Genomic DNA, 12,254 nt, shown 5'->3' on the forward strand with positions numbered 1-12,254 from the left:
TTTCAGCTACAATATGCAGCATTGAAGGATTTTAACAATTCTGCACTTGCAGAAGAAACTATAGTCTACTTAAGCTTAGAAGCTATTACATGCAACAGCTTGATATATTTTCTACATCAGGAAAATGCAGCTTCTAACAAAAAACAAACTGAGCTAGAGGGACAGACTGCTAACATATCTGCAGTTAACAGAAACTGGAGGCAGTACACATGGTCAAATTTAGGTTCAGAACAAGCATGTCTGTTTTATTATTGTTATGATTTCTATTACAGAAAAGCCTAGTGGGCAGCAACAGAGATAAGAGATTTGCTGTGAAATAAACAGATCCTGTAATAGGTGATCTCTATGCCAAAGATAAAACACTAGCAAAGTGGCACTGAGGTGAAAATATCATCAAAATCAAATTGCAATTAAACAGTTGAGAAAAGCAGTCTTGGTAGTACTGGGTTACATGACCCTTCAGATAGATTGTGGCCATTATTTTCTAGCTGACATTTTATGCATCACAACCCACGTGTTCCAGCTGGCAGTGTGCAGGTTATGGAGGCCACTGAGGAGATGAATCAGATTCAAGACTAAATTATAGAGACTGAATTAATAATTCAAATTTGGCCTTAAACCTGTGGAGCCATTTTCTCAGATGTCATGAAAACTACTATCATTCATAAAGTGCTGCTGATTTGCACTAGCTGAAAATCTGGCCCACCGAATGCCTTATCACATGGCTTTATACTGAACAGGATCCCTCTCCATATAGCATTACCAACAACACTGAATTTGTTAGTGTTAGCTGGGTTCCTGATGACCAAGTCTACATGAGCTGTACTGTTCCTCAAAGCAGAAGACATAAGTGAGGATGGGAAACGTAGCTCTCTAGCAGTGTTTTACAATAACATTTACAGTTCATAAAATGAGGTTTCAGCATGTCAGCACTGTGTCTTGACACCAACTTTCAGGGTGATGCAGTAAAGAGGTCAGACAATAGAAACTTGCTTATGGAAAAATATGTTTAGGCAGTTTATACAATTATTTTAATATACGTGCCCCACTACTTAAATATCAATATTGGCAGCTAATGAACTGGTCTACAAATTGGATAAATTATATGACCAAGCATTGTTTTAATGTCTGCAATCTACTAGCAAGAAAAGGTCAATGAAAACTTTCATTTTATGAAGAGAAAAAAGTGACTGCTTTAGGCTTGGTATAATATGCAGTATCTTTTTCTTTGGCAACTTACATGAATTAGAAGACAGTGAAGGATGACATTCAACAATAATTTCAAATCTTTAAAAGGTGGCTGTTTTTTTTTAATCTGACACTGAATCATAGACTAACTTAGGTTGTAAAGGACCACTGGAGGTCACCTGGTCCAGCCTCTGCCATAGAGAAGATTAATTTTAAAATTAGATCAGATTGCTCACAGCTTTGCCCAGCTGAGTTCCTAGTAATTCCAAAGATGGAAATCTTACGATCTCTTTGGGCACTTGCTGCAGCTTAAATGCTATTTTCTGAAATAGCAACTGAATACTGGGAGCATCAGACTTAATAAAACACAATCCTTGAACTGACTCGCATTTTATATTCCAGTTGAATGGAAATTATGAGTACAAAATCACAGAGTTTACACTGTGAATATTAATACACTGATATTTGTGTTTAAATTTTAATACCAATAAAAGTAAGTGCCAGGTGAATATTCAAGCATGGTAGTTCTCTTCTTCCTAAGAAAGCTCACCTGTACAAGTGAAGCCATCCCCAGTATAACCTTCTTTACACAGGCAGCGGTAAGAGCCCATTGTATTCTTGCAGTCAGCATGTGGGCTACACATGTGGGTTCCATTGGAGCACTCATCCAGATCTTTAAAATAGTAATAATTTTTTAAAAAGCAACATTAGTCAACAAAACAAAACCGACTCAGCACAAATACACACTTTAAATAGCATATGGCAGACAGAACCTCTACTTAAAATAATCATGTCTATAGTAAAACCTACACATATGTGGAAGCATCTGATTGGAAAAGCAGGCAGAACTTATTCGCAGGCCAGCAAAGCAGTCTGGCAAGGTAAGTGTGAATGAGGAAGCCACATGGCACCCTCAGGCTAAGAACTTCTGGGTTATATCTTGTTTTCACAGGGAGTACTGAGAGACCTCTCACTGTCTCCCAAGAGCCACAAGCTGCTCCTAAGGACACACTGTCTCCCCCCATGATCCAGTCCACTTCCACTGTTTCATAAGCCAAACATGAGATAATGTTGATTTCAGTTACCATGGCAGAGAATTTGCCCTTCAACAGATCATGTCAAATTGATCTAACAAAGCAGAATAACCATTTCTCTTCTCAATTTGTAGGTGTGGTACTGTTTTTTCCTGAGTTGCTGATCAGACCTTACAAATAAATAGAAATACATACAACTCTCACCTGTGCATTTGATACCATTTCCAATCCAGCCAGAGCTGCAGCTACATTTGAAACTTCCTGGTATGTTTGTACAAACGGCATGTCTATCACAGTTATGGGCTCCAATTTCACACTCATTGATATCTGTAAACAGAGAGATGTTTGAAGAGCTCATGGATCAAACTTTCTCGTAGACAGACTACTGCTACAGTCATTTCTCAGGAAAGAGAACATGAACATAAGTCACCACTTCTTTACAACATAACATTTAAAAGTGATGCAGAGGAGAAGTAAAATTACAAAGAAGAGCAAAGAAGCATGCAGTGCATTTCACATGTGCTGGCTTACCACCTATTTTTCTGATAGGTATTTAAAGTAGTGTTTCTGCATTCCACTTCAGTACTTTTTACAACTAGGGAGGAAGCAAGTAACATAGTTTTCTTCTTTTTCTACCCAGTGCATTCACGTAGAAGATGTGGACACAGTCCTTGGAAAGAAGAGGACTAACAACTATAAAGATTACCACTGCAGATGTTTGGCATCCAGGGATGCATGTCTGTCAAGCAGTTTTCCCCACATTATGGGTCAAACCTGGTGACTAAGAGCTGATGACATGAGGACCTGTGCTGCCTTGACAACTCAGAGACACCACTACAATTTACTGGCACATCGTGAGCGCAGAGCTGTGTGTGTGTGTGTGTGTGTGTGTGTAAGACAACAGCATTCCCATCTGCCTATCCTGGGGTCCACAGAGAAGGACTCAGGTGGCTCTGCAGTGTATAGTTTACCAAATGGTCTCAGAGGAGACTACTGCACAGTGACTCTTGAAACACAGCACACCCATGTTCCCCATAGGTATCTTCAAGGATGCTGATAACACCAGCTGGGTACCATCTGCAGACTCCTAGGATTATCCCCAGACAGTTAATGAAGCCAGGTTCTGCTCTGCCAGATACTGTGTGGAAGGTGGAGGATGGGCTCTATCACTGTATTTGATGTGATAGCTGATGGAGGCAAAGATTACTAGGCATGCAGTTTATTAACATAGTGAAAAAAAGGTTAACATCCTCATCTTAGAGATACCAGGCAGCAAGCAATCCAAGCTTTAATATAACACATTCATGCCAGCACATTCTACTTGAATATTTGCTTTTTTCACATTATTTTGATTCTCAGGCATTCTCTGGCAATGTCAAAATTTATAGACAGAAAAAAAACCCAAACTGAACTCCACTCTTCCTTGTCATAAAACAATATTAATGTTCCATGTAAGTACTTGGAGAACGTATAAACTCAAAGGCAAAGTTTTCAGAAATTACTACTGGTAACTAAAACAAATCCATCAGAAATTTTCTTACACATCTGAGCTATGGATTTTACAGTGCTTTCTATAACCAAGATCTAACTGTGCTTTACAAATATACAGGATGTAAATCATCTAGAATTCACATCAAACCACTTAATATTTTTATCAATTTTTTAGCACTCCCAGATGCCTTTGCTAAAGGCATTGCATAAACATTGCAGTAAGCTAAAGCACGACATTTTGTACAAAGCTGATGGAAAGGGAAAATAATCACATGAACTATGCACTATTCCATACATAAAAATCCAGCTCAGGTCCGTTTTGGGAAGATAATTAAGAAAGGGTATGAACCATCAACCAGTTAACAGTCACTGGGGGCCCCAAAACCTTAAACCTCACCTATCGTAGTACCTAAAAGCAATTAGCTCCTTAAGGAAGGCAAAAGAGTGGAGCTACTGGGGAGACTGTCCAGATAAGATCTTAGCCATTTCCGTTATAGCCCTTCGCTTTTCTGCCCACCTTTAGATGTAAGGCTTGATGTCCTTTTTTAATGCCCTACACATATATTCTGTCTTTTCACAAAAGCTACATGTTGCTCTGAGACGCAGATAACACATCTTTCATCCTTCTATTAAATTCTCAGGTCCAGAAATTACCCAAACACACTGATTGCTTCAGTCTACGTAGGGAAACTGCATCTAATCTTATTCCTCTGAGTTTTTTTCTAAACAAGACACTGAATCAAAACTCCAGACATGAGTATTCCCATAATCCGAATACTGAAGTCCAGACGCAGATCTAAGTCTGGCAGCTGGAATCTACTACTAATGAATGCTGACTGCACCAGCAAGCTTTAAAACATACAAATGAACACTTACTTTCAAAAACATTAAAAAAAAAAAGAAGTGGCAGGAGCAGATAAACTCAGAGCATATTTGCCTTCATCATGTGCAGAAACTCATGTGCCGATAACATCACCCTAACAGGAAACTAGCGTCTGTTAAAAATCTTCAGGGTGGTCAAAAAAAAAAAAAAACCACTCTCATTTTGGCTTGGACTGAAGGGAAAGACTAGAAGGAATTTCTAGGGGTCAGTTATGGTATAACATTGATATAAAAAAGCTGAGACAAACATTCTATATTTTAACCTTTACGTGATTTTTAAAACCAAACCAGCTAACATTATGATTGCTCTGCATTTGATTATTTGATACTTTGAAGCAATCACATGCTTCCTTGTACCCTTTGAAGCACAACAAAACAACAAAAATCATCATCAGTCGAGATATTTCTGCCAAGAATTCTTCTAAACCGCCAGCAAACACAAACAGAAACTTGCATGCAACAGCTACGCCACAATGAAGTCATGTTCAGGCTCAATTTTAAGGCAATCTAAAAACAACTTGCAATTCTACATGAAGCGTCTCCATCCCATTTTGCACTGGCTCACTAACAGCTTGCACCCAAGAGTCTCCATTAATATCTCCCAGTGGAAGAGAAAGAAATTGCTGCACTTTCTCACAGTTTATGGGCTGACCACCTTCCCCACCACCCTTCTTGTTCACTTTGTGTCAGCTATCTGACACGAAGGCTAAAAGGCTTGGAATCTTCCGCAGGATGAAAGTTGTCAGTACAAATGAGTATCCAAATAGAGGTGTTTATAACGGGATCACCTTTCTCAGATATCACCCACTGAAATGCCATTCCACTTGCTTTGAACAAAATCCTGAGATCCTTTTTAGCTTTTATCCATGAAAGAAAGAAAGGAAGGAAGGAGGGAAGGAAAAGGAAAAGGAAAAGGAAAAGGAAAAGGAAAAGGAAAAGGAAAAGGAAAGGGAAGGGAAGGAAGGGAAGGGAAGGGAAGGGAAGGGAAGGGAAGGGAAGGGAAGGGAAGGGAAGGGAAGGGAAGGGAAGGGAAGGGAAGGGAAGGGAAGGGAAGGGAAGGGAAGGGAAGAAGGGAAGGGAAGGGAAGGGAAGGGAAGGGAAGGGAAGGGAAGAGGAAGAGAAGAGAAGAGAAGAGAAGAGAAGAGAAGAGAAGAGAAGAGAAGAGAAGAGAAGAGAAGAGAAGAGAAGAGAAGAGAAGAGAAGAGAAGAGAAGAGAAGAGAAGAGAAGAGAAGAGAAGAAGAGAAGAGAAGAGAAGAGAAGAGAAGAGAAGAGAAGAGAAGAGAAGAGAAGAGAAGAGAAGAAGGATTATTTCAATGCTTTTTGCCTGGGTAAAGATCAAATGGGGAACACCAAATATATTTTCTAATATCATCTACCTTTAGAAGTACGTTGTAGAGATTATATCATCGATGCATGAAAAAGCTTTCATATACTTAGACGAAAGCTGATTGAGATATGTAACATACCACCACTAGCTTTGTCCCAGATTTTACTTATTTTCAAATCTATCTGTATTTAACTCACTCATTACTTTACTGTAATCCCTATTCTCTCCTTTCATTGCACAGCTGAGGTATAAGCCTAAATTTATTGCATTGCAATTATTTCCAAGGCAGAAGAGATCTCAGACCAAACATGGTCCTGTGTAAATGGGGCAGTGAAATCAATGGAATTTATGCCTGCTTATACTGGAGCTTAATATGGATTTATGTTGCCATAAGTATTGAATTATGACTTCACAGAACGAAAGAAAAAGGAGAAGTTGAGCTCTGCAGGGGAAAAATTAATACAACATAAATATCTTTAATAAGAGCAAGAGTCCAGATTGTGCTGTCTGCATGGCAGTACAAACAGTACTACTCTTCAAATAGCTCCAACTCCTTTCACGCAATTGTTTGAAGAGTAAGGCATTACTCAGTATGAGTAAAGGTATCAAGACCCAAAGAGCACACCAGAGGATGCTACTCAGTGTTTAACACAAGGATGGCCTATATCGATTTCAGGGGGATTTTCATTAAAGAGTAAAAGAATGAAGCACTGAATTATATCAACCTTCTACATCTGCCTCCAGTATGTGGCTGTGACAAGCCAAAGAAAATAAAGACATTCCAATCCAAGACTGGAACTTCATCTAAAGCCAGTCCCACTGTGACCCAGTCCTGCTGCACACATGTTTTCAACTTTGTAATTGCACAACTCCCATTAATACTAAGGGAGTTGTCTGCCTAAAACAGATGAGAATACGCATGATAAATAATATCCAGATCTGACATCATAACAATCCCAAGCACTGTGGGGACAAAAAAATTGTCAGTCACCCTATTTTGTTGGCTTCTTTAATTCTCTTCTCTGGACAAATATTTTTTTCTCTCAAGCCTTTGGCAATTAATAAAGCATGTATTCCATTAAATAAAGAAGCACAAGTTTTTAGGGCTATACATATGCAGCAGAAATACACATTAAACATATACCTGTTGTGTAGGCAGTATGCTTGCAAATATGGCAACTGAATGCAAGAGACAGACAGAATCTGCATGGAGAATCTCCATACAGTCTGCAAGTGGATCATTAAAAATTGGTCAGGGAGCAGTGCAGAGATAAATCACTTTATTCTCACTTGTACTCTGGAAACATCCAAAATCAGAGGAAATTCTATATTTGAACAGAGTGTGAGTAAACACTGACCCATGCCATGACAATTCACATCTCTGTCATAGCAAACGAAGGCATCAAGGTACTTGGTGCACATTTTCTGTTCAGTTTCTCTGTGGATTCAATAGCCTATAAGGTTTCTCAGCAAAGTGTGAATTTAGTGTCCACCTATAAATTAGTGCTGCTTGTCAAGAATTATGCAAATCCCTTAAGCATTTTCTGGCTTTTTAATTTTTTTTGGCACTCTTCACAGATCTGTGCATTCTATTCCACTGACGTTCCACTGGTATTCCAGGCCTGGGCCCAATTCCCACCAGGCTGGTTGTCTGATGGAAGTCACGAGGCATTTCCTCCTTCTGGGATGCTGCCCATGTAATCAGGTGAGTAAAGGGAGCCATGAAAGAGGGAATACTTTTCAGAAAGGAGAAGACCATGAATTTCAGCTTAGTGCTCACTGTAACATAATGAGTAGAAACGTATATGGAAAATTTCTCTAGTCTAGCTCAATGCCTGTAAAATTGTTTTATTCTTTGGGAATCACTCTTAGATTTTATTTAGCATACTGCACCATGATTCCTCTTGGAATTTCACAAGGGGAAGATCAGTTCTTGCCTTACATCACATCACCATCTTGGGGAGCAGTATGTTGTTGCTGGACAAATGCCTACTCACAATACTCTCCTTCTGTAATACCCCCATTTGGCAGGCAACATCTTAACATTATCATTTTTTGGTATTTGGCCTGATACACCCTGCTCCCAAATTCATAACGAGAAATGTATGTGTTTCACTGGTACCAGAATTCTCTTGTGCCATCAGTCTGAAGCACAATGTACTATGAAGGGCAAGAAGCCAAAGGCAGGGGAGAGTGGCAAGCACACTATAGAAGTGTCATGGACCTACTTCTGAGGGCACATGCCAGGGCTTACTTCTTCTTTTCACCTTATCAGGTATCTTTATCTTTTAGCAATTTTGAGTCATGTAAGTATTGAATAGTGTGCACTCACTCTATGATTATCGAGTGACAGCAAGTAGCTTTAAAGACCAAAGTGCCACCTCACCAAGGCCAGTCATACACCTGCTTCCAGCCTTTCCTGACACAGTACCACCACAGTCCTCATGAAGTCATCAGGGCAGCAACCAGCCCCAGCTCTCCAAAGGCACACCATAGAGAAGGCCAACTGACTATCTGATCATCTCTGGTTTTGATCTGATGATTTTCTCAGGCAACTTCGGTCCCCAAGTTCCACTCACTCAGCTTGACTTTGTGAAGAGCACCCCAACCTTAAGTGTGTTCAAGCAGAGCTACGCTGGGAGCACACAACTCTAACTGGCAAAGATGGGTGGGGGCGAGTCAGAGAAAAATATTTTCCTCTGTGAAAGTATCAGAGCAAAGAAAGTTAAGACTCTGCATCAACAGTGAAATATTGCAAATTTATAGGCAATGCTCCAGAGTGGCGATGAATCACAAAATGCAAATGCAAGTGCCAATACAGAATTTAGTCTCTGCACAAACACATGAATACTTTATTAACAGAAAAAGCAAAGAAATTTGTCATGAAACTCAGCAGTCTGGAACTGGGATAGGGGAAAGCTTGCAATCTTTTCTCTAGTGGCTACGTACCACTGCCTGCCTAGAAAAATCTAACATCAACTGCTCTGTGTCAGTCTTGTCACAGTTTGCTTTGTAAATGGAAATTAAGCCATCTGTAGCACTTTACCTTAGAAACCTGCATTTACAGTGTATAGTTGTGCATAAAATATTTTTAATTTTATATTTGTTACTAAGCTCAGTTCGCATTCTTAGTGAGAACCCGAGAGGAGGGGGGAATAACATCTGTGTGGGATGGGAATGTAAGTCAGTGGGCGGATTCTGAATCCTGTTAAATGATTGGGAAAAAAAACATGTTTATTTGTTAAAATGGAAACAATCACTAATGACAAGGGAGATGAAATATTTAGACAAAACTGTAATGCAACCCAGAGGATGTTATTTAGTTGTTCTCACGAAACAGAGAACCTCCCATTGAACACATTTTTGTAATTTTTTTTCACGAGAGTTCCTAAAAACGGTGAATGCTTTTGATCTCTCAAGAATCAAGCCCTGGGGAGTAAGGTGCTGTTGGTAGGGTCACTCCAAAAGATGTCTTGAAAGATGTTTTCATGGGCTCCTTTACCTGAGTATAGGAAATTCAGCTCTGATAACTAAGGCCATGCAAATATGATGTGTGGAATTTTCACAGGAGGTTTTCACCAGTAAATCAGGCCTTTTAAAAGTCAGAATACAAGAACCTGCACACTGCAGATCCTGCAGTAGTACTTATAACCTATGCTTCGGTCCCTACACAGTCTCTTCAGCATGAAACTCTGCTCTGCTTCCTCCCTTCTCTGAAGAGTTAAATCCAAAAGATTTTGGTGATATGAGTATGGTCCCATCTCAACTTCATCAGTGCAACTAATACGTCACCTTTTTTCCTTAAGCCTCTTTTGAATTACTGAAGGTCTCAACAGCATCTGCCATAATAAAGGTACCATAATGAAAAGTATCATCCTCCCTGGGACACTGACATTTACCCAAGATAAGCAAAGGATGGGCTGCAGAAAAGGCAAATACATGGGAGGCAGTGGGAAAGACCCACATGGCAGATAGAATCCACGCAGAAGGCAGGGCTTGGCTGGGACCAGGAGGGAGGGATTTCCCTGCCTCTCTGTTAGCAAAAAATGTGTTTATTGGGACATTTGCTACTACCCAGAGCCACATGCTGCCAAAATTGTGGTTATTTCCAGGCACTTCCTCAGAAGCCATACCTCAAATTCCTCTCTTGCCTCCAGGACCTTTCTGTGCCTTTTGTCTTCTACTAGTTGCTTCAGCTTCCCTGTCTGCTCCTAACCATCACTTATTATACTGGGAATGATAGTTGCACCATGTGTAACTGATCAGCATGAGGGTTTTCAGGTCTAAAGAACTGAAGAGCTCCACATAATTTAGGGTAGAAACAAAGAACAATGACATATTGGTCTACAGGGTACAATTAGGTTTTCTTGGATTTAGATCAGTTCATATGTAAGTCAAAGGCAGCTGTTACTAATGCATAACTATCCATCCACAATCCAATATGCAATGTACAACTTCAGCTCTCAGACTGTTCTATGAGAGCTGTTAAAAACCAGCTTCTATACTTGGGGCACTTACAGAAGTATATTATTAACTCTGTACAACAAGAGCAGACCGAGAATAAAAGTTTGTCTCAAAAACATTGCCAGAAATGTGTTTACTCCAAGTCTACATTGAAAATTATATTAAACATATGTTTGCATTCATATTTTGGGCAAAGCTTAAGACTCTCAACACCTTGGCTTGAGACACAAGCACTAGGATTATTTATATCATGCCCTCTAAATTTGTGTATTTGAAGCTCATTTATGCTAGTTGGTAATATATTAACTAATCAAAATTCTGATTTTGCTCATATAATGCAGTTGGGTAGCTGTATTGTCGCCACTTTGCAAAAACTGAAAATATATTTTAGCACATATTTCAAATGACTTTTGTTTGCCAAAACAACACTTGGAACAGATACCTGCTATTTGCACCCATAGTATACAATTAATTAATTTAAAACCACTGTGGTCCTCAGTAGTCTTCGGTTACAGCCAGCAGCATTTTCTGTTCTATTAAACCAACAACAATGTGGTGAGCTCCTAGCAGCCGCTTTATCGTTCATTTCAGCAGAAGGTGCATTGGGCAGAACGCTGTGCCACCCAAGTTCAGAAGAGAAGTTCAGCACATTTGGATAAAGATTACAGTATTTAAAGCAAATAAGTAAAAGAATCTCAGAAAGAGAAGAAAAAAAGGGCTTGCAGAATCAGAACTGTAACTGAAGATTAACTATTAACTTTAAAACATACCTGTGCAACCAGTCGTGCCTTTCTTGCCTGAATATCCCATATCACAATGGCAGATAAATGAGCCTTTTGTGTTCTCACAGGTTCCACTCAGACAAATGTTTGGATGCAGATCACATTCATTAACATCTAAAAAAAACCATAATTTAATATTTATTAAATAAAATTCTTAGAAAGTAACTAGAAAAATCTCTGAGATACGATTCATTGGAAAATACTCAGTATCATCACTACTGTCCAAAGAATGACTATCACTGTTAATTGATGTTTTCTTTGTATATGCACATTTGTGTGAACACAGTTACAGATATCTTTATGCGCACACACATTATTCTGTTTTGCACAAAACCTTTCCAAAAAATATCCTCCAGATTTTTTATTTAAATATGGAAATATTTATACACGATATAAAAAAAAAATATATATATATATATATGTATTATTTAAATATGGAAAATTTGGTTTGGATTCACTGTTTCTCTACTTTACCAAAGCACAGTACTTGAATACAGTTTGATTCGGTGACTAGTTTAAATCAGAACTGACAACTTAACTTGCTAGAAAATTTCCTGTGTCACTCATCTGCAGTTCCTCTCTACAAACCCTCTTTGATTTTAGCTGCATAAAATCTTATTGGAAGAGCACCCAGAGATACGCTATTATAGATCACAATGTCTGCTTTTCAACTTGGTCTGGGAGTTTACAGGAACATACAGACATTACACCTGCATGTGATAAACATAGCTTGTACACTGGAGCTCTTCCTATTTTCAGGTGGCCAAAATTAGAGCATAAGAGCAATACTCTGTAAGTATCATTGTATGTCTACTTGGAAACAGTGCCTTAATAAATATTTTTTCCTTAGTTAAGGCGGATTGTAAAAGAGGTATTTTCACTTACCTACACAAGTCTTCATGTCTTCAGATGCCATGAATCCATCATAGCAAAGACATCTGTATTCTCCTGGGATGTTTGTGCATTGGCCTCCATCACAGATATTAGGATTATCTTCACATTCATCAATATCTGCAGGGAAAATTCAGATTAAAATATGTCTTAGACAGGTTACCTTTATGCAGTGCAACCAGTCATAATCATGG

General features: G+C 39.0%; 1 protein-coding gene across 1 annotated transcript in view; it reads right to left on the reverse strand.

Annotated features, from left to right (window-relative positions):
* The window catches only part of FBN1 (fibrillin 1), a 147,478-nt gene that overhangs the window by 35,625 nt on the left and 99,599 nt on the right, over positions 1-12,254 (reverse strand). Inside the window, exons 31-34 of the mRNA XM_085233531.1 lie at positions 12,055-12,180; positions 11,158-11,283; positions 2,427-2,549; positions 1,739-1,861 (exon numbers count right to left, since the gene is read on the reverse strand). Coding sequence (XP_085089657.1) covers positions 1,739-1,861; positions 2,427-2,549; positions 11,158-11,283; positions 12,055-12,180 — 498 coding nt within the window. The remainder of the gene's footprint in view (positions 1-1,738; positions 1,862-2,426; positions 2,550-11,157; positions 11,284-12,054; positions 12,181-12,254) is intronic.

Source organism: Meleagris gallopavo, chromosome 12 (assembly GCF_905368555.1).
Source record: "Meleagris gallopavo chromosome 12, MGAL_WU_HG_1.1, whole genome shotgun sequence".
Classification (NCBI taxonomy): Eukaryota; Metazoa; Chordata; class Aves; order Galliformes; family Phasianidae; genus Meleagris; species Meleagris gallopavo.